General features: G+C 34.7%; 1 protein-coding gene across 3 annotated transcripts; it reads right to left on the bottom strand.

The window, feature by feature from the left end:
* LOC106785050 (SKI family transcriptional corepressor 2) lies at positions 1-22806 on the bottom strand. Of its 3 annotated transcripts, none has more exons than XM_014745191.1 (7): positions 22708-22806; positions 13735-13834; positions 13362-13663; positions 12658-13250; positions 12153-12493; positions 1741-1870; positions 1-291 (listed from the first exon to the last, which is right to left on the bottom strand). In XM_014745191.1, the coding sequence occupies exons 2-7, from the start codon at positions 13831-13833 to the stop codon at positions 191-193; spliced, it is 1566 nt and encodes a 521-aa protein (XP_014600677.1). In that variant the 5' UTR covers position 13834; positions 22708-22806; the 3' UTR covers positions 1-190. The 3 variants fall into 3 exon arrangements, with proteins under 3 accessions (XP_014600677.1, XP_014600675.1, XP_014600676.1); XM_014745189.1 differs by lacking the exon at positions 22708-22806 and adding an exon at positions 14766-14832; XM_014745190.1 differs by lacking the exon at positions 22708-22806 and adding an exon at positions 14766-14832 and having other exon boundaries at positions 13362-13654.
* Positions 22807-24102: the final 1296 nt, after the last annotated feature.

The raw sequence follows: 24102 nt of genomic DNA, 5'->3' as shown, positions 1-24102 counted from the left end.
CCTTCTTCTTCTTTCTTGTTTTTTTTTTCTTTTCTTTTCTTATTTTTTTTTTTTTTATAATAATGAACATTCCAAATCTCTCGCGAACAGCAAGAAGAAAGCAATAAGGATGATGAAAAATTGATCTTATTTTTCTTCTCTCGTTCGTTGGTTCGGGCTGAGTACGGCCTTCTTCCTAAGTCGGTTGAATTTAATTTGTTGGCGCTGATGGACTATGCATCTGTCCGTAAAATATACCTCGTGGACGACAAGCCGAACAATCTGATGTTGCTCTCTCCGTTGATTCGTTTCCTGTAAAGATTGACAAAAAAACAAAAAACAAACAAGATGAACGAAACTAAACAAATCAATCACGCACAATCTATCTAACGTGTTAGATCCCCTTTTAAAAATAGATCAAATATATATATACAGAAATATAGATATTACATGAAATCGTCGTAATTCGTTCGACTCTTTTTTTTCCCCTTCTTTTCCTTTTTTCCTTTTTTTCTTTATTTTTTTTTTCGAATGCTTATGAACAGTTACGTCAATTATCCGTTAGTCAAAGTACCTTCGTTCACTGCCAATGATCCTACATTCGCATTCACCACGAAGATACCACATCAATGTATCTCGTTATTTTCGGCTTACGCCTACTTTGTATGGAAAGACCGGTATTCTCGAAACAGCATATCGAAATAACCAATACAACATTAAATTCTCTCCAACTAACGAGAAGATCTCTGTACTTACATATTATTATATACATTCTCGATTAATATTCAAACTAAATGTCATCTCGTATATACTTTATATGTATTAGAAATAGAGGAAGAGGTAGAATTTGTTATTATTCTTGATAAAATATCTATCGGGTAATACATTCTTTTTTCATTAATTTCATTTCAAAAAAAAACCTATGTAATAATTTTATTCGATCTTTTGCTCGAATATTTATTTTTATCTCTATATATATATATATATATATATATATAATAAAATGCTCTGATTGGTTTGATAATAAATTAGAAAATATATTGATTTTAATACTACCCGTATCATTATGAAAAAAGATAATAATTTGACTTTAACCGAAGATAAGAATAAAATCGGTCAAGTTTTAGTGTCATAGGTCCTCATAACGCGTGTCGCGTTCCATGTTTCGTTCAGTTTAGATATGCGCAAGCGTGAAGAGAATCACGCCCCTTCCTAGCGACGAGAATCCACCCGCAACCCCTTTCCGTATTACCATTGCCCGAAACAGACACACACACATACACACACACACACACACGTGCAGAGATAGAGAGAGAGAGAAGGAGAGTGAAAGATCCACCCTCCGTCTGATATCAAGGCAAACCTCGTTCCCATTTAACACTCCAGTCGCGACTAATTACGCTAATTGATTGGAACTCTCTTTTCTCTGTCTCTCCTTCTCCTTCCCTATCTCCTATCTTCGTCTCTTTCCTTTGAATCAGGCTAATTACTAAATATCAAAGTTACACGCGTACCGATATTCACTAGGTTTAAGTACCAACCCGCATGGTCCTTTCACGGCTACTGTATCAAACTGTAATTTGGATCTTTCTCGTCTAACGGATGGTGGTAACGTTAGATCATTGCTAAAAGACATATTAGCTCTTTCTTTCTTCGATATCTCATTTTTCCGTAACAATATCATTCAATTAACTTTAACATCTATTTTCATATAGAAGGTTATTCTAATATATTGGTTAAACAATCAATATTGGTTCGTACCCTTAAGTATATTTAAGTGCCGATAAAATGATGCACCATTCCAAGTTTCAGGATTTCTTGTTACTATTGGTTCAGCTTTCACGTCACGCAGGGATCCACTTTCTTCAGCTATTTTCTCAGCTTCTCGTTCCTATAAATAAATTTATAATATTCATATTATATTTATATATTTCATTGATTTTTCATTCCAATTCTTTTTTTTTTCTCCCCCTTATTACGTTTATGAATGTTTAATGATATTGAAATATATTACTTCATCACCTGTCTCTAATTAAATAAGTTTTCTATTATCGTTATGATTAGATGATAGGAATGACCGAAGAAAATTTTGTTTGCATTAACGTTAAAGAGAGATGACTCGATATATGAAAGGGCTAAATGACATTGGAGAACTCTGTTATGCAACGATGACCACGATCGAGTTCCCAACACATATCCTGCTGGTTATTCTAACTTGAATAGGGACACGCGTTCACAGGACAGTTGAATTTACCTTGCTCGTTCCTGCTTTGTTTAATGTTTCCGCTGATAGAAATCACCGAATTACTTAAATTAATTCCCTTTTTGCTGCGCTGGAAAGTAAGTACGTGTGTGAGAGAGAGAGAGAGAGAGAGACAGCTTATGTCGATCGATTGTTGTGAATTATTTATAAAGACGAGTCACATCGACTCTTCTGTCCTCTCTTTCTCTAACTTTTCTTTTTTTAAGAGACAAGGGACCTTTGTCTTTACATCGAAATCGATATATAAGTGGATTAGTATTGCTTAGTAATGAAAAGTTGTTAGTTAAAAGTCAATCTAAATATAGGATTAAATTGAAATGATGATAATGACGCACAACGAAGTATATTATTTCGATGTTAAAAAAAAAAAATCAGAGGGAGATTTATTTTACCTCTCCGTCGCTTACTCTTTATATCGTGTGACATATTATTCGAGAAGTAGGGAAAATTGGAGGAAAGAAAAAAAAGAATATGTATAATTTTAACAGTAGAGAGAGAAAAAGACAATAAGGTTGGTAGGTATAGCGAGCTTGGAGAATTTTGCACGCGAGAATGCATTTTTAATAAAACTTTGATGCCCTTACTTTTCGACTATAAAACACGATCGTTATATTATCCTACGCTACCTGTAGATTTTAAACAATAACAATGTATACGATGAATAAACGTAAAAGAAAAAAAAATATATATATTTATTTTTTTATTTATTTATACTCCGTCCCTTTCGTGTTTGGACGGTTTCCGATACAATTTTCCTTTTTACAAAAATTTAAACAAACAACTATTATATATTATATATTATATATTCTATCTCAATACATTTAAACTTTTATATATATATATATATATATATATATGATCAATAATTCAAGAGAAAGGAAATGATGAATGAAAAGAAATGAAACGAAATGAAAAAAAAAAGAAATTAAATGAAATTAGAAATTGAAAGGGAAAGAATGAATGTATAAATCGTAAGAGGAAGGAAACCGATTGGAGAACATCTTAATCGATGAACGGAGGTGCTTACGAACGTTAGAATGGAGGTGGTAGGTAGGTTTTTGTCAAAGCATCCTAAAGATACGAAATGGTAGATGCACGAGTAGAGATAGTATACGTTCGAAATGACAGTCGGAACCGATTGTGTAGCGCGTAACATTACTAGCAGACTATAATAAAATATTCATCCTATCGTGCCGTTTACGTTGTCACGTAACACACGACGACGCTACGATGATTACATTTACTTTTGCCTGCTTTTTCGAGATATCGTCTAACGCAATCGTTTCGTGTATATATTCTTGACATTAAAAAAAAAAAAAGAAAAAAAAAAAAGAAGAAAATTTAATAGGATTTTTCTTCCTCCACCCTTTTCTCTCTCTCTCTCTCTCTCTCTCTCTCTCTCTCTTTTATTTCCCTTCTAAAAGAATTTTTATTTAATTCATTTCGTTAATCGACTTAAGACACGTGATTTAATAATAATTATCCAGTATCTTATTCACGATACAAATTCTTGTTTTTTTTTTTCAAACATTCAAGATTATCTACGTTTTGTGTGTATATTTATTTTAATAAGATATCTCTTATACTTGTTCTCGAAAAATATTTATTTAATTAATCGATTAAGAGACGTGATTTGATAGTTATCGGTCATAAAACAGCATAAACACCAACATCTTTGCTTTTTACGCTAATGAAATGAAATGAAATCAAATCAAATCAAATTAAATCACTTTAAAATCGAATAAGATGGCCGATATTTCGAAAGTTCCCTTGTGTATTTAAGAAGTCCGTGACATACTTCTTCTCTTTTTCTTTTTCACTCTCTCTCTCTCTCTCTTTCTTTCTTTCAAAGTTTTCATTCTCATATGAGCAAACATTAATCATCGTCCAATAGCTAATGGTTCGCAACGAGTAACTTCGCCGATGAAACTTTTATGCTGTTTGGGATTTGAAGTAATTAGGTATGTTTTGTGTATGAAAGAATAAGGGAGAGAGAGAGAGAGAGAGAGAAAGAGAGAGACGATTCGAGAAAAGGGGGGTCTGTCTATTGTCGAGTAATTCGACAAAGAACCGAGGTGGTAAAGAAGCAAGGGATTCAAATTCGATAATCGTTCTTCCTTCCCAAATATACCTATGTTTTTCATTTTATTTTATAATAACGTTTGATTAACGCTTTAAAGCCAAATTATATACCTTTTATTATAATTAATTAAATAAGTACATATATGTATTTATTATTATATACTAGTATCGCGATCTTTTTAATTCGTAACAGAATTACATACGAGAAGATTTCACCATAACGAATTGATCTATCAAGAGTAACGAATTCGTATCGTTACGCTCTTGGAGTAGTATTCTAAAAGGGAGTTAGAAGTATGGTTATTGTAAAGAAACATATGTGCTAAAGGATATATATTGACTCGAGTTATACCGACCACCTGCTTTTGATAACTACAAAAAAAAAAAACAAAAAGAAAGAAAGAAAGAAAGGAAAAAAGAAAAGGGGTATACAAAAAATAGATAAATTGTTAACACTATGGTTATCTAAAGTTTGAGAAAGAATATCTCGATTATAATCGAAAACTAGGGTATCTTTGGATTTTCTGGATTACCCTTGGGTATCGTTTGAGTGACAGATTACACGAGATTACTCGTATAAAAGAAGATAGAAATAGAAATAGAAATGGAGCTACTAAAATTCCTAGCATGTAGGCCTCGTTACGAATCACATTACGCGATCCTTGCAATCCTATGGTTGGAACGTGACGTATATCTACTACTCGTGTTTATCGCGTTTACGATAGAAACGAAGAAAGAAACAAGAAAAGGAAAGAAGAAAGATTGTTGAAACAATCGTCATCATTTTTATTCGAAACAAACTCTTATTTCATTTTTTTTTGTTATCCTCTATACAAAAACAATATCTTTATTTCATTAATATAGATAAATAAAAATGTCTATACGATTAAAAAAAAAAGAAATAAATGAAAAATAAAAGGAAAGAGAATTTAAATTAATTTTTCGTATTCTTAAAATGAATTTCTCGCAATTTGTAACTTCGTTGAGACACGGTAAAGTAGAAATCCTTAGCCATTTCCATCATTGAAATCCACCCCTGAAATATCCAACAATTCTCTTTCTCTTTCTCTTTCTTTCTCTCCCACTGATCCTATCCCGAAAGTACGTAAAACCGAACGAATCCCTGGCTTCAGAATATCGAAACCAGGAGAACCGAAATGCCGACATGGTCGTTTGGGGGCCCTCTACCTGACGCAGTTACTGCTGCTATCGTGTTGTGTTACTGCCGTTTCACCGGCCCATCCTCGCGTTATGGCTCGCTCAATTGTTTCAGCCCCGTTGATCCAATAAAGGATTACGGCGAAACAATTGTAGCGTGCAGAACCACCCCCATCTGCTGCTGCTGCTGCTGCTCTCGCAACCCTACCCCTCGCGACCCCTTCCCCTTTCCCATACACACACTATGTTCACCACTCGTTTTCGAACAAACTCGTTCCGTTGCACGATGGATTTTACCTAAACGGCAAAACTTTCCACCAACTCCTCCTCCTCCCTCTCTCTCTTTTCCATTCAACTATTCACTTTTTTCTTATCAACGTCGAAACGATGGGATTATCGATTTCTTTCCCCCCACCCACCCCTTTTATGTTTTTATTTCTGCTTTAATAAATATTTTATTTTCGAACGAGGGATGTGATTAAGAAGATCCTTTTAATGATCGAGATTTATTAATAAAAAAAAAAAAAAAAAGAAAGCCATAAAATCGGATGATTGGTTTGAGATCGGATCGTTGATTTTCTTGATCGGTAGGCGGACATTGAGTTAGTTTCGAAGCGAAAGTAGAACAAGTTGGAATCGAGAACGGGGAACTAACTGTTCGATGGGTGTAAAGTTAATACGCAATCGCATTAGTCGCATTGCTTTCGGTCGAACGATCTCGTCGACGAATCCGTGCACCATCGGAATTATGCCCGGGAAATTGATTATACTCTCGATAATTCCAGACTTATATGCTAACGTTATCCGTTATCCGTTATCCGTTATTCGTTATCCGTCCCCCCTTCGATATGAATCTAATTCTATTAAAGTACATACTCGTCACTTTGTCATAATATATTAACTTAGTCGAGTGTCTACATATTTTTCGACAATCTATTCATTTCTTTATAATATAATATATTATAGTATCTTTGTAAGAGAAATTATAATAAATTAGAAATTTTTGTTTAATATGAATTGCCAATAATTATTAATTCGATCATTATATTATTTGTATTCTATTTATAATAATTGTTTCTTATTATTTTTTTCTATGTTAAAAAAATGACTCTTTTATATCAAGACATTTTCTTTTATATCTTTGATAATATATGCGAAGAAGGAAGTTCATTACGAATCCTTCGTCGTGTCTATCGTAAACGATTTTCTTCAATGAATCGACAAATCTAATTTCAAACAGGATAGAATTCGATTGGCAGGTCTTGTAATCTGTTTTTTTTTTTTTAGCATCGAAGAAATGGTCTTTACTTCTTTTCAAAGAAACGATTTCTGTCATATTATCTACTTGGAGTTTCTGGGATTTTCACGTATTTTCACGACGCAATGCAAAAAAGATTGAATAAAAATACAAAATACAACAAATTCGATGCCCCAGTCGATAGATTGAAATCGTAACATTTACTTTTAATTACGTTTTCTTATCTGATTGAAAAGAATGTATTTAATAGGATAAATAGCTATAATACATTTTTTAACACTTCTTTTTCGTGATTTTCTCTACACAAGTAATTTTATATATACAGGGTGGTAAAAAAAAAGGATCCGATATTTGAAGGGGTTGTAGTATTCACCAAGACGAGTTAAAAATGTTTAATTAACATCGATCTTAACATGAACCCTTTTCGATGTAAATAAACTTGTATTATTTATGAGGGGGGTTCGACATCGTAAGCAATCTTTTTGACAACCTATTGAATGTACACGTAAGAATTAACTTATATGTAACGTAATTACTACATACACTTATATATTTACTTCTTTCGTTCACCGATACCTACACAAATTCTAATAATTACTATCATTAAATCGTTTTGTAAGAATTCGGTCTCCTCGGGTTACTTTTCCGAATTATCGATAATAAGAACACTTATTTGTAATAATTTTAATATACGTTTTTTAGTTTCTTTTAATTAATATCTATTTAAAAAAAGAGATGAAAATTCCTTCAATTACATTATCAGCCCTTCTTTAATACAAATAATAACAAATCTGTAGTCATCTTTCGTGATAAACTTAAAAAGATAAAAGATAAAAAAGAAGAGATAGAAGATATTCGTATTGGATTTGAGGGCTTGCAGGGCGGAGCTGGTCCGGACTAACGATAATAATTAAATCAACAGTCACCGCCCTCGCTTTTCATGGCGAAAGCTTCGTTTCATCTCTCTCCTTCGTATTTCGACACAACGAATTCCCATGGAAATTGAAACTGAATAAGGTGCGAACAAAACGTCTCGTTTTTCTTTCTCTCTTTCTCTTTCTCTTTTTCTTTTTCTTATTTTTTCTCTCTTAATCGTTGACATTTCATCGACCATAATCATAAATATGATTCGAGGACATTGCATTTCTTTGTAAAATGAATTGAAAATGTTACGAGGTTAAACGAATCTCTCAACGAGCATGAGACAGAAAGAGAGAGAGAGATAGAGAGAGAGAGAGAGAGAGAGAGAGAGAGAGAGAGAGAGACGCATACACAGACCATAATATAATATATACTACATACTGTATATACACACTTATATATATTTATATATATATATGTACTTAGTATGTCAGTTCAATTTAATCACAGAGTGTCCCGAAGGATTTCTCCCTTCGTATCTCCGGATAAAAGGTCAACTAGTGGCATTTCCAAGTAAGAAACTTCAGCTTTGTTCAACGACTCTTCAAAAAATGCCAGATGCATGTCTTTATTTAACGATTCTTTGAAAAGAGAAAAATAAGAAGAAGAAGAAGAAGAAGGAAGTAGATATCGCTTATGAGTACGAAGATATTTACATTATTCGGATGCATGCAAGAATCTTATTTATACATTCGTTTTCAATTTTTACTTAGTTTTAGTCATATATATATTTTTTTTTGTTTTTAGTATCAACAATAATTGTAGAATAATACCTAGTTGAATTAAAAATTCGGCAAGTGGATATATTCTCAGAATGTGATTTTGTTCTTCGTTCATAGGTAATATCCGCTTTTTTTTTTGCACGTATCCACAAAATTACGTAGAATTCTTGAAAATCCATTTTATACGGGAATGGATCAAACGATGTGTTAAAAAAGTAGATAAAAGAGGAAAGGAAGTGAGGAATTGGGATGGGAGGGTGGTTGTCCCGGTAAAGAGGGAGGAAACGCAGAAGGTCTCTTTAGGAAAGCTAATGACTCTCCAGACGGTCGAAGCGCAATTAAAAGTTGCGGTCTGAGCTAACTAAAACGAGTCGTACTTTGATTTAAACGTTTCCGAACCTACCACCCCTCTAACCTTCTCCGATTCTCTACGTGACGTTGCTTAATTGCATTTAAATGAATGTCCGATCTCGTGAATGTACTTTTATCTACAAAAAGAAAGAATAAGATAGATAGATAGATGGATGGATAGATAGAAAGAGAACGATGGAATGAAATCTCATGTATTTGGGAAACCTTTTCGTCTTCACGAAAGATGTAAAATCGTCCTAAATGTCCAAGATTAACTTTCTCTTTTTTTCTACCTCCTCCTTTTTTTTTATTAACGGGAGAATGAGAAAAAAAATAGATCAAAAAATAAAAAAAAATAAAAACAAAAACAAAAAAGAAACGTATATGTATATATATATATATATATACAAGGTACAGATAAAAGTTGCTTTCACAGATGTCCCGAAAATGAAAACGTTCGGAATCCTCTCTCTCTCTCTTGTGCGCGCGTGCTTCTCAGTCGGTCCAGCGGAGCGAGAAATAACTGCAAATAACGTTCGGGGATTACTTAGTTACCGCAACATCCGAGTTGCGGTCCTACTAACATAGCCTCTCTCTCTCTCTCACTCTATCTACCAATATATCGCTGTATATGGTTGGTCTGAGTAACTGGGTTTTCGCTACTCGTACATACCGTCTATCCGTCCGTCTCTTTCTGTGGATAGCTTTGTGACAAGGATATAGAGGAGTTCTATAGTAGATGGTACTACACGCGTTAACCATCTTCGACAGAACCACTGACTGACTGACTGACTGTGTTAAAGTGAGTTAGAGAGAGAGAGAAAGATAGTCGAGAAGGGCTGTGAATCTCTGCACAAAATACGGCTCTGTCCTCCACTCGACACGTTCACCGACAAGGGGGAATTGAAAAGCTGTCTGGCAATCCGGATGGCTTATCCAAGCCTATCTCTCTATCTCTCTTTCTTTCAACGTCCCATCCTTCACTCGCAAGGTCGATCCGTTTTCCCAGTTTCCTATGTTCTTTTCACTCTTTTATCTTGCACCGGACCCATCCTTTCTCTCTTCATCTTCTTCTTATTCTTCTTTTTTCCCTTTTTCCCCTTTTTTCTTCTCCCCCCTCGCCCCCCCACATACCCCGCACATACCCCGCGTGCCCTTTTCTTTTCGCCAATATCTGCATGTCCTTTGTTGATATTTTTTATCCACTTTTATCCTTTACTTTGTTATCCCTTATGCGTATATGATTGATGTGATAAGCAATTAAGATTCTTAAGGATTTCTTCTATCGCGAATGACTTTATTCAATTTGAATTGAAATATTTATAAACGATTACTAAGAATTAGTTATTAATTATTAAGAGTTACTCCATATAAGAGGAGACTTTTTAGATGGCATTTAAATGATAACGAGTCTGCTAGTATGTCTCCGTGTTCGACGATCGTTATCGCATGCAATTGTAGGATTTTGTCATGCAAAACTCATGTTACGGATCGATGAAAGAAGATTTTCTTTTATTATTGTCGTCTATTTGCTGTTTAACAAAATATATAAAAAAAAATAAACGTTATAATTTAAAAAAATAATATTTAACTTAATCGATAGATATTGTTTAACCTAAAGAGTGTACGATACAGTATAATATAGTAGGTATATAAAAATGAATTTTATCGTTATGACTGCTTGGGGTGGAAATAATATTGTTCATTTAATTATATCATTCTCTTTCTTTCTCTCTCTCTCTCTCTCTCTCTAGTAGAAATTTATATATACCTATATATCATCTAGGTGAGTCTATTACGGATCCCACCAATCGGCATCGCACGAGCCGTTGAGTTTGTAATGGTTACGGAGTATTTACTGACACAATAATTATCGCGATTGACGAGGGCTGCCGTACGAGCAGTCAGACCGCAGAGCAAATTCTAGGGACGTCGAGTAGTATTACACGGGTAGACATCCTCACCCCTTCTATTACCTACCTATCGTATCTACCTATAACCCTTCGTCTCTCTATCGAGCCTATGGCAACGTCAAATCATCGATTTTCTTGATAATTCTGATATCCTATTGAGTCAATTCCAATGATTATCTTTTTTTTTAGATACGTTCCATCTTTTTATTAGCTAACTATACGAATATATTTGAGCCTACGTTAATAGAAAATTAAAATTCATTTCGGTAATCAAAACAAAATTTTAATAAAAATAAATGAAATAATAATAATAATAATAATAATATTATTATTTTTTTGTTTAATTTATATTTACGACGGGTCAAGTTAAATAATTTTCTCTATTTTCTTTATTCCCTTTCTCTCTCCTTCTCTATTCTTTACTTCCTTTCTTCTTCTTTTTTTTTTCCCCCTCTAGAAAAAACACGGAGAACTCATTTTGTAAGTAATGTTGGAGAAAAGCAATTCGATTAACTCTACGACCAAAACCGTTTGTCCGGATCAAGTTACGCGAAGACGTCGTTCGTTTCGTTTACAGGGGAGCGTGGGATCTCTCTTTCTCTCATGAGTTGGGTGGAGTGTTCTATCGCTTCATTTACAACGTAAATATACTCCGTTATTAAAGTCTACTGAAACATGGAGCTCTCTTTATTCACCATCGAATGATTAACGATCGACGATCATTCTACGATCTCATTCTACATACTTCTCCATAAATAGTCTTTGTAACGTTTGACAAAAATATATATATATATATATATATATATATATATATATATGTATGTTACAAAAATGGAAATTAGAATAGTTGGACAGATCGGAGGACATCCCTTTGATCCCTTTAAAGTTGCGTGTTAGTTGATGGAGTAAGCGATTGTACCTACCCACTCGTATATAACTTTGCACGCACTATTTTACCACGATATTACATGCTCATCGACGAGAAAAGGGAAGAGAGAGAGAGAGAGAGAGAGAGAGAGAAATCCAAAAACGAAACTGGTTAAGCACGTTATAACATATTTCTAGCGTGGTCCTAAACTCAATAAGGATTGACACAGAGAGAGAGAGAGAGAGAGAGAGAGAGAGAGAGAGCGTGTCGAGTGTTTACCAGTTTACGTGCCGTGTACTACCATTTGTAACCTGTTTCTCCCTTGAGAACGTAACAATGGTCACGTGCCATTTAAAGTACACAAATAAATATCACACAATCGCGTACGTTATCCTCGATTAACGAGATGCTTTCTTTTAACCTTCAAGAGATTTGTTTCAGGAGAGAACTTGATCAAAAAAATCAAAACTATCATTGTGGATAAACTTTCTATTAGATAAATGAAATTATTCTTTTTTTCCCCGACAAAAGTTTGTCTCTTTGAAATATTTCTTTTATGCAAGCAAACGCGAATTAGATAAAAAAAAAAATAAAGGAAATTAATTGGAAGAAATGTAGGTACAATTAATTGACTCACCGTCTCCCGAGGTGGACTCCAACATTGAGGAGATGCATTTCTTCCTGTAGCATGATTACCAATACTAGAATTAGTAGCAGAATGTAGATTGTGAAGCGTCGCGTTAAGCGGAGTAGCTGGATCATCTTCCGTCGTTTCGATGTCGACCTCGTCGTCAGAATTTTCCTCTTTACTATTGGAATGAGCGTCTTGAGATGTTTCTTGAATAGCGAGTGCTTGTTCACTGATCGGTGGACCACGAATCACTGGTCGGAATGCGGATTGATGTAACGGAGGATTCATCGTCGGTATCAGGGGAGGTTCGGTTGGGCTGGAACCACTTATTGGTGGTGCCATTGGTCCTGACCGAAAAAATCAAATGTCAATGTTTTTAATCGATTGACAAAGACTGAAAATAGACAAATTGATGACGACATTATTTTCAATCGTAGGGATAAACCTTTATATTTAGTTATCTCTACCTACCTATTTGAAATTAGACAAAGGAATGACGACGAGTCATTACCTGGAAACAGGACCGGGCTCCTCTTAGCGAGCCAAGGTAAAGCATAGGGTGGAAAAGCAAATCCTGGTGTCTTGGCTACGGCTACGGCTGCTGCTTGTTGATGTTGATGCCAAACATAATCCATGACGAGACTCCTGGACAAAGGTAAAGGTAATTCCGGGAATGGTGGAACTCTCGGATGAGTTGGGGAAGATACGAGAGTAGAAACCGGCATGGTCGGCGATGATCTTGGTTGTTTAGCTGGACTAGGTGATTCTCGGGCATTCGGATTACTCAATAATCTCTTTCTGGTGCCACCATTGAACATGGCTTTAACATCTTCCCAAGCGTGTACCACTTCGTCCGGTGGATTACCAGAAAGTTTCATATGCCGTCGCCACGAATTAAAATTTGCCGCGTCCGGTTGTACGTATTTGTCCGACGGCCCGATTCTATGCGAATGGAAGATGAATTTGTTCGGCGAAAAGAATAGACCGCAATAAGCACATTTGATACATTTAGCTCGGGAACTGTTATAACGTGCTGGTAAGAACGCACCCCGGCAACCCCAGGCACACTCGTGGTGAACGGAGAATGCAAAATCCTCTGGTAACCTGCGATCAATCCCAACACTTTTCTCTTTTCTATATTTCTTTTCTAAATTCTGACCAAATAAGACAAAATAATGGCAAATAACAATTAAACGTACTAAGATAATTACTTACCTAGGTGGAGCGTTATCGCCAAGAAAAGATTTACAAAGCCTTTCAGCTTCTCTTCGAGTAATCATTCCGCATCTTCTCGAGGACACTGGCATTGCACCGGCACGACGAAGTATCTCTAACTGAACCGGTGTACATTGCACGCAAGTAATACCCAATGCAACTCGACGATTATGAATTTCATTATAGCTGAATTGCTTCAACAAGGTATTGCTTATTTGCGCGAGGCAGAGTCTTTCTTGTCCTTCGATGACCAACGAAACGATGTGAATCCCATAAAGCGATACCGTACCAACCTGCAACTCCTATTGTTTTAGATGTACCACGTCGTCCAAAAGCGATAAAAACTCATCGTTCGGGAGATAATTTTTCTTACTTGATTCGGCTTCGAATGAGATTGCGATTGAGATGACTGTGCTGTCGACTTTTGACTTCCGGTCAACGGTGGCATCGACAACACCGCTGGACCGTCCATCCTATAACCAACAAACCAGACGAAACAAGAAAGATTGCATTTTCTTATTGATGCATTTATTTATTTATTTATTTCTATCTTTTATATACAGAGCGAATCTTCTAACATGACGACTTCAAATAACTCGTAAGTTATTCGTTGTACGAAAAAATGTTTCAAACAAAAGTTGCATAATATCTATAAGGGGGGGGGAGTCATACAGTGCTCTTATCTCTTTTCATTACTTCACTTCTTTATTAAGATATAAGGGTCACCTTCAGTTTTTTAAATGGAATGTCAAATATCTTTTTTCTTCGATATCTTGACAACAGTTGAGTTATATTACCTACTCTTGGGGTGCAGTGTATTGTCTTAAACGACCCCTACAACTGTGTAAAGTTTCAAAATTATAAGGATTTATCATATTATATCAGGCACTTGTAAGATACTAAATAGACAGTTCATGTTAATTATTTCTAACATTTAACAAAGAATATGTTTACAGACATGACCACCTGTAATCATAAACAAAATCGTGTTAAGAATCACGTTGATTAAACGTATTTACCAATAAAAGATTAATAATTTGAAGATATTTCAATAATTATATATATAATCATTTTAAATTCTCCTTCATAATATCATTATTTAATTCAAGAATAATCCTTCATAAAATTTGATGATTTTTCGGAATTCGAAGAAAATTATTAGACATTACGTTTAATAATATAAAGTAAAATAAAAAAGTATGCTAATAAAATAATTAGAGCACTATATGTCTCCCTCTGGATAACGTGGAACTTTTATTTGAAACATTTGTTCGAATGACAAATAATTTACGAGTTATTTGATGTCGTAATGTTAGGAGACTCACCATTTATATATATATCGTATATACGTGCATATTTCACATTCAAACTAGTAAATTGAAATAAAGAGTTAAAGTAACTCACACCCATACGCGTTTCAACGCAATGGCGACTGGTCGGTATAAAAAAACGAACTGCATGGATGGGAGCTCTTGCTCTCCATCCCCTTTTCTCTTTCTCTCTCTCTCTCTCTCTCTTTATTCTTCCAACATTCCCTCCCCCACGCTCGTGTAATTATATTTATTACATTTTATCGATTACCTTGTCCGCTCGAACGAACGCAAAGTCCGCCGCCATTAAGCGCGTTCGCGCACATTTAGCTCAATTAAATCGGTTTCGTCGGATTGCCAGCATTCTCTGTTTCTCTTTCTCTGTTTCTCCCTCTCTCCTTTTCTCGTAAATTCATTTTCTCCGATTTCTCAAACGCGACTGATAGTTACAAAAAAAAAAAAGATTGTAATTTGTGAATTATGGAAAAGAAGTTTTCGAGAACGATCAAGTCACGTGACTTGTCTTTAAGAGAGATCTTAATTATATGATTAGATGATCCATTTTTTATTATTTTCCTATAGCTTTATTTATTCTGACAAGTATTATTAGATTTATTAGACAAGTATTGTCTGAAAATAACGTTTGATAATCTCGTGGAAAAAATTCATTACAAATGAAATATTCGCGTATGAATTTATTGAAAATTATGTGTCCCATATAAAATCATATATCTTTTATTTATTTCTAAGAAAGATACTTAGTATGTGTTCGAGTAGTCTTTGATAAAAATATCTTGTATATTTCTTTCTTGTCTAAAGTAATTTGTCTTATTTGATATGAGACCAAGCCGAGTTCCTTTGAAAGTAAGGAGGTGACTCGGTGCTAAACTTCAGTGTACCAAACAAGACTCAGTTTGCCTCTATCTATGAATAGAATTTAACGGTGGATAAAAGCTAAGATAGAAAATAGTAAAAGATGAAAACGGTGATAGGAAGTTTGGAAATAGAGATCCTTATCCTCTTAACTCATGAAGATGCCTTCGAATTCGGTGAAGAAGATGATAATGAAGATGAAGAAGAAGAAGAAGAAAGATATCGAATATAGCATAGGTTCTTCCTTGCTAGATGAACAAGATCTCCTTCCATTAATTTAACACTCGACGAAGACTTTATTGGGATTGTGAATTTTCTAAGGCTAAGAAATTAAGTGTTCTCTATTGGATGAACGAACTTGTGTGAGAGGAAGCAAGTGCCACGTCGAAAAAAGGTAAGGAGATAACGGGTGCAAAGGAAGGGAAGGCAGAAAGGAAGAAAGAAAGGAAGCAAGGAAGGAAGCAAGGAAGGAAGGAAAGATATACGAGAGAGAAAGAGAAAAGATATTCCCTCAGTGTTGATTTTAATTGAAAACGCTTCCATGAAGGTACACGTCGTGCTAACCGTTGTACGCGTGCGTGACTCCTCTCTCTATCTTCAATGCACAGAGAGAGAGAGAGAGAGACATGCACACGAATAAAGTGAATCCGCCGCAGTGAGGGAGAGAGAGAGAGAGAGGAAAGGAGGAAAAGGGGGGATGGTGGACGCCAGCAAACGTCCCTGGGGATGCTGGTACGCGGGGGTAATTCAATTTGACACCCCCACCCGCGCTTAAACAAGGCAGCACCCATCCAAAGCTCTCTCTCTCTCTCTCTCTCTCGCTCGTTTCTCCTTCCACTCCTCTCTTCGTCGTGCAAATTAAATTCTCATCCACCGTGAAACAATGTCGGTGCCCGACCCGGAACAACCCCCGGCCATCCCAGCTCCGGTGCACCCCCTTTATCCCTCCTACCGTGTCTCTTTCTCCTGTTCCTCCCATACTCTTATACGTATAGTCAGGTGTACCATCTGAACCCAATTGAAGCTCTTCTATCCTATTCTCGTCTCTCCTATTCGTATAGGAAGGGATCTCTGTTCTCTCTATCTCTCTTCATCAATCCACTGATCAGCGGTCGTATGGATCGGATTCGAATCGACCGCATTAATTACTGGCTACTTACAATTAGTTCGAACACCAAGATACATTGCTTCTATCTTTCTCCCACTCGATGTCTTATCTCGATATATCTACCTATCTATGTATGTGTATGTATATTCTATCTCTCCTTCATTGAAATTTATCTACTCTTTTTTTCACTGATCAGTCAATTTCTCTCTTCCTTCTTCTCTCTCTCTCTCTCTATTTCACTGCATATTATATAGATATAAGATTTAACATGTGTCATCGGTGATAATCCCTCGATATACGATGTCGCATGTGTATATAAACGTAATTATATATATACATATATATCGACATTCATCAGGAGCTCGTTAAACGTGGATTGATCAATCATCTATAAATGTTCGTTCTAATTATAACTGATAAGTCAACGATCGAATTTAACAAATAAATACTGTCTATGAATAAAATTTATATATATATATATATTAAAGCGACAGATATCACAGTGTTAACTGTTATTAATTTCTTGTTTTAAATATAAAATTAATAGATACGTGTGAAATACATATATATATGTTACCGTCAAAGCCGGAAATCAGTCATTGCTAGTAATTCTTTGGCATTAATATGAATGCAAAGAGCCTCCAGACGAAGTCGGAAATTGAAAAATTCCTCCAGTTTTTCCTAGGCATCGAACATAATACTTTGATATTTTATAGAATATCAATTTACTCTTTAAACAACGTTGAAAAGAATACATTCTCGGGCACAGACACACACAGCCATACGCAACTCCTACCCCCCAAAAACTGTTCAAAGAAATATCAGAGATTGCAATGCTATAAATTGTACAACTTTGTAATTTCTTTGGAAAGTTTTGGTACATATTTTTTATACTAAAAGTGAATAGATTTTAATGAAACTTATATTAAATTAAAGTACACTCTTTTTTCTACGCGTAGAATACTTTGTCGAGTTATAAATGAATCTGTAAAGGTTCAAAAAATATCAGAGAATGCAATGCTGTAAATAGTGCATCTTTGCAATTTCTTTGGAATGATGGCCAGGCATTGTTAACATTACCGGCCTTGGTTCCAAACCACCCCCGGCAATGTTAACAATGCCTGGCCTTAGGCAATGTGAACAATGTCTGATCCGCTAATTTTTCTTTGCCATTTTTTGAACCTTTGCAGATTTATTTATAAGTCAAATTTGTACTCTACGTGTAGCTAAAAGAGTGCACTTTATTTTACTATAACAATCATTAAGATGCGCTTGCTCTAAGTATAAAAAATATTTGCCAAAACTTTTCAAAGAAATGGCAAAGTAGGAAAAATTTGCAGCATCGCATTCTTTGCTATTTTATGAACCTTTGCAGATTGATTTATAACTCGACAAAGTATTCTACGCGTAGACAAAAGAGTATACTTTAATTTAATATTAGTTTCATAAAAATCTATTCGCTTTTAGTATGAAAATTATTTACCGAAACTTTTCAAAGAAATTGCAAAGATGCACACTTTACAGCATTGGATTCACAGACATTTTCTGCACTTTACATTTGATTTTCATAACTCTACAAAGTATTCTACGCATAGAAAAAAGAGTGTACTTTAATTTAATATAAAAATCATTAAAATCTGCTAGCTCTAAGTATAAAAAATATTTGCCGAAACTTTTTATAGAAATTGCAAAGTAGGAAAAATTTGCAGCATCGCATTCTTTGCCATTTGATGAACCTTTTCAGATTGATTTATTACTCAGAAAGGTATTTTTCGCGTAGACAAGAGAGTGTACTTTAATTTAATATAAGTTTCATTAAAATCTATTTACTTTTAGTATAAAAAATATTTACCAAAACTTTTCAAAGAAATTGCAAAGATGCACAATTTATAGCATTGCAATCTCTGATATTTCTTTGGAAAGTTTTTGGGGGGAGGGGTTGCGTATGGCTGTGTGTGTCTGTGCCCAAGAATCTATTCTTTTTAACGTTGTTTAAATAGTAATTTGATAATCTCTATAGAATATCAAAGTATTATGTTCGATGCCTAGAAAAAAGTGGAAGAATTTTTTAATTTCCGACTTCGTCTGAAGGCTCTTTGCATTCATATTAATGCCAAGGAATTACTAGCAATGACTGATTTCCGGCCTTGACGGTAACATATATATCAAACTATATCATTTATCCTATGCATGAATCCGAATAAAACGAAAGTTCTTTCAAAGATAATCATATTATAGAATAATCCATAAGATTCGTTTTTTTTTTGAACGTGTTATTTTTATCGATTAAATTTTGATACGTAAGAGAGAAAGAGACAGGAAAGTGCAAACATAAAAAAAAGAACGAAACAAGACAAAAAATAAAAAGAAAAAACAAATCTAGCGAATAGAAAGAGATGATATAATGGGGGAAAATAATTGTAACGTTTTGTGGGCGATATTTTAGCTCGCGAACGAAAAAACTCGGCCGTTTGTGACATATCCTATCTAACCGAATGCACATACGCATGTTGCAAAAGATGAAAACGAAAACGCGTTTTTTCCTCTCTCAACTTCGACAAAGAGAGAAAGAGAGAGAGAGAAAGAAAGAGGTAGGAGAGCAAAAAAAAAACAAAAAAAGAGAAAGAGAGAGAGAGAGAGATAGAAATGAAGTCGCGGAATATAAGCGTACCCGTGGGCTCGCAGATTATTTAAATGCAAACACTGTGTTGTAGCGAGGAGCATTGTTCCCCTCTCTCGGTTATTTTACAATTCAATCTGCGATCCTCCGCTTCTTTCTCTCTCTCACTCTATCTCTCTCTCTCTCTCTTTCTCTCTCTTTTTGCATCAGGCAGGCACCAGGTCCATGCGCGCGTGCGCGCGCACGCAAGGACCAAAGTGGAACGGGAAAATGCTTCTCGTTCGTTCGTTCGTTCGTTCGTTCATTCGTTCATTGTAACGTTGTTAAATCTCCGTCCTTCCATCACGACTCTATTCCCATTCTACATCTTTCTTCATCTTATTGTTAGTTCTAGCCGTCTTTTCTATCTTTTTCTCTCTTTCTTTCTCTCTCTCTCTCGCTCTCTCTCTCTCTCTGTCTCTCTCTCTCTCGGTAATTGTACACTCCCCTCTTTTGCATGATTTATAAACCCTTAAGGATTTCCTTAAATTCGATGATAGCTTTCCAACTTAATCTCAAAGTTATTACATTTATAATATCAAGAATTAAAAAGTAGATATATAATAATTACGAATGATATTGTGTAAAAGGTATTAACCAAATGATAAATTTATTCTAGTTATTCTAGACGTTCGTTATAACGTTTCTACAAATCCTTGTTTGTCTATTTTTCTCATTGTTAATAATAATAATAATAATAATAATTGTCATTTCTATATTTTAATATGGTATTTATCTTTATATATTATTTTTTTCAAGATGATATCGATAATATTTTTTAATAATCTCTCGAGATAATTATATTATACAAACGAGCAAAAAGCAAATTAAATTTCAAAATCATATATATGCGTGATGAATGATAAACGATTCAATGTAATATTATATATTCCTCGTTCGATAGGAAACTAAAAATTAAAACAAGAATTGTAGCGAAATTGAAACAAACATTTGTCTACAACCTTTTTTTTTTTTTTCAAATGATATTCTCGCAAAGTTATCCAAAAGTAGGTAGGTACGCGCGCGTTACGCGCGACGAAACGTTAAAACGATCAAATAAATACAAAAGGGAAATGGAAGGGTTACGTGTTGTAAAATTTCATTGGGATTCCCATTGTAACGAAGAGAGAAAAGAGGTTTTTGTAGAAGAGCGGCTTTGTCGTAGATCGACCGGCAATTATCCTGATGAAAACGTCTATCGCATTTTAATTCGTTCTCTGGCAATATACTAACGGGGGTGGCAGGATTTTCCTTCCCTCTCTTGTACCCTCTCTCGTACCCTCTCGTACCCTCTCGTTCTCTCTCTCTCTTTCCCTTCTCGTATACCGAGCTACCAACCCAACCTCTTTCACCATAATCATCATCCCTCCTACAGGTCTCGCGCGTCGCTCGCTTTCCCACGTTAAATGCAATGTAATCTACAAATTTGCACGCGTGCGTTGAGTACCTGATTGCCCCGTCGAGTGCTGATTGCTATCGCAAAGTCGATCGTCGATTTTGTGAAGTCATTTTGAGCGTTAACTAACGTTCCTGTTGACACTTTGCATATTAATCGGACACCACCTCCAGCTCCCACCTCTATTAAAACGTATCAATGATTTTAATTACAATTTTTTTTCCCCTTTTCGCAAATTTTTAAGAGGGAAAAGCGAGGTTGCGGGAGGAGAAGAGGACTGGTAAGAAAGAAAAAGATTAAAACATAGTTGAGATTTCTTTTCAAATATGATTGACATGTTTTTTTTTTCTTTTCGACTCGACTTTTCTTGTTTTGTTTGTTTGTTTGTTTGTTTTTTTTCGTTTGACCTTTAATCGATATTTCACATATCGACAAGCGTTAATACTCGAAAGCAATTGAATTCTTCAAAAGTAGTCGAATTTAATAGCTCAATCGAAAAATAATCCACCGATCGTCCCACTCACGCATACATATAAATCTATATATTCCTATGTACCTATATATGTATATATATATATATATTTTATTATACCGTGTGGACAAGAGAACGTTTCACGTTTTGAAATCTACCCTCTTTCTCTCTTCCCCGCTCTACTCGAATGCGTTAAACAACGCTGCAGGCCACCGGAATATCTCGAGAGGATTAAAGAGATCATACGTCGTCACTCGTGTCATCAATTTAATAATCGAAATGCACGCGTCCATAACAGAACGAAACAGTCTCTTGAGAAAGGAGCTTATCTCGATTATGATGTTTGGCTACGTTAGGAAAGAATTAAAACAATCATCGGACTATTTATCAACCCCTTCTTTTTTTTCTTCTTTTTTCTCCTTTTTATTTTTTTTTTCTTACAAGTGGATAATATTAAGACCTTTTTATCGTATTTTAAAAGAAAGAAAGAAAGAACGATTAAAATGATGTTTTAATTAAACGATCCAGTATTATCATAATTTGCGTGTAATTCTTGATAAACGAATTTATTATTATTATTACTTTTATGGTTTAAATGAAACACACAAAATTTAGATATTTGGAAATAATATAATCAATTATTAAATATTTCTATTATATAATAGATTATATATTTTTTTTAAATTTTATCTATTCTAAATATTTCAAGTTGATCTCAAGTACATATAAAAATAAATTAAAAATAATATTCATCTTATCAACAACACCGATTATTCTACAATAATGAATGTCATCGAATTAAAAAATAATATGTGAAAAGGAAGAAAGAAAGAAAGAAGAGAAAAGATAAGACGACTTATGTTAGTTATTTGTAAAGTTTTCCTTCCTTCGAGGGATGAATCTCTCGATCGGTTAATCCTAATCCAAACAGTTTATGGCATTTGTTCGCCGAGCGTACGTACCGTCGCGTATCTACGTCTGGCTAAAGTCTCCCCACGAAAAAAGAGAGAGAGAACGACCCCTTGTGTCCCGCGGGACCAGTTTACCCCTCTACCCGTGAATCGACTATCAATTTATTTACCAACGATCTGTTTTTTAAAGAAGCACTTTTTACGACACGTTCCAAAACACTGTAGACCGAACTTTTTTTCCAAGGAAAAAAAAACAAGAGAAAGTATCTGAATATATATATCATTACAAGACTCACTTCGAGATCAATAGAAAATTGATCGATCGTTCACAATGTTCTTTGATTTATAATTAATTCAACTGCGAATTCGAGATGCTTAAACTAAATTAGAGATTATGATAAAAATATAGTTTACGAAGAGACTATGTCAGAATGAATATATATAGTGTAATCATCCCTTAAAACATCACAAACATCATTATAAATATTTTTTATCGAAATCAAATATCATATTATATAAACCAATTATCGGTAGAAAGTAATTGAAGAACGATACTTTTTTTTATTTTTTTTTTAAAAAAAGAAAACAATATTAAGTAATCATCGAAAATAACATACCTGTATATTATGATAAATAATAATTCCCGCGTAGAGAAATGACACCACCAACAGCCCAAGAGAGAGAGAGAAAGAGAGAAAGAAAGAGAGAGAGAGAGAATCCTTGGAGGAAATGGAAGAAAAACAGAAAAGCAACAAAAAAAAAAAGAAAAGAAAAGAAAAAAAAAAGAAAAGGAACGGAAGAGAAAAAGTTTTCCAAAGAGAGAAAAACAAAAAAAAAAAAACAACAATTGACGAGAAAAGAAAAATATTCACCAGAAAATTATTTCTCACCTTTTCGATTTAATCTTTCTCTCCCTCTCTCTCTCTCTCTCTCTCTATCTAATTATTTTTTCCTTTGATATCACTGATTATTATTTACTACGACAAAAAAGAAAACAAAAAATATAACGAGAGAGAGAGTGTGGGACGGGATTAAAAAAAAAAAAAGGAAAAAAGACGGAAAGAGGAAAATAAATAGAGAGAGAGAAAAAAAAAGGCAACTTAGTTTTCGTGCACGAGAACAACGTAACAGAAAGAACTAGTTAAAAACGCGCGAAGAAATGCGAGGATGAGATTCGTAAGAGCGACTGGCCGCAAAACGTAGCCCGTTTTGCGTTACGTACTCCGGAAGACTTGCTCTTCATCCCCAAGTTTCATATCTCTCTCTCTCTCTCTCTCTCTCTTTCTCTTTCTCTCTCTATCTATCTATCTATCTATCTATCTCTCTCTCTCTCTTCTTGTATCTAACACGAAGTGTGCTCCCTCTCTCGAATCTCTGGCGAAACGAGGCCGGGGAGAGAAAGGAAAGAACCGCCCCCGAACGTGGCACCCCCGTGACAGCCAACCCCAATGTACAAGCTGGTTGGTAACGTGACCGAAGGCGGAGCTTCGCTCTCTTGGCTCTCTCGTGGGTGGCTCACCTCAGGGGTAACTACAAACACGTACTTACCGAACATTATTATCGTGCCCGCACTACTCTCGAGCCACGCGTACACATACATACATACATACATACATATATGCATACGCGCGTACACCTATATGTGCATTAGTATATACGGGGATGCGAATTCTCTTGATTTTCTTTTTCTCTTTTCTTTGTTTTTTTTTTTTGCATTTTTCTCTTTACGTATAGGTAGTAGTAACTCTTCTTCTTCTCTTTTTTCTTAGATTTTTTTCCTCTTTCTTTTGGCTTTTGCTAGACAATTTTATAATCTATTTAGTTTATAGTAGTTTTCTATGAATTTTTTTGTCAAGCCTTTAATTCGTTAAACGTTTCTTTTTCTCTCTCTTTTTTTTTGTAATATCCGATTGATTTTTAAATTTAACTTTGAGTTTAATCATTAAAATATACTATCCTTATGCACTTCGCGCATTTTTTKTTTTTTTTTTTTTTTTTTTTTTTACCATTGT

This window comes from Polistes canadensis, unplaced genomic scaffold (assembly GCF_001313835.1).
Source record: "Polistes canadensis isolate GaletaPanama2010 unplaced genomic scaffold, ASM131383v1 scaffold_44, whole genome shotgun sequence".
Taxonomy (NCBI): Eukaryota; Metazoa; Arthropoda; class Insecta; order Hymenoptera; family Vespidae; genus Polistes; species Polistes canadensis.
The sequence above is the reverse complement of the archived record's forward strand: the minus strand, read 5'-3'. Positions and strand labels throughout refer to the sequence as shown.

Bases quoted from the DNA above. Each gene is read 5' to 3' on its own strand.
- LOC106785050 (XM_014745189.1), bottom strand. From the start codon at position 14,821: ATGCAGTTCGTTTTTTTATACCGACCAGTCGCCATTGCGTTGAAACGC. The intron at 13,664-13,734 runs GTAAGAAAAATT...CTAAAACAATAG, and splicing joins CTCATTCGAAGCCGAATCAA to GAGTTGCAGGTTGGTACGGT. The intron at 12,494-12,657 runs GTAATGACTCGT...TTTTTCGGTCAG, and splicing joins GAGCCCGGTCCTGTTTCCAG to GACCAATGGCACCACCAATA.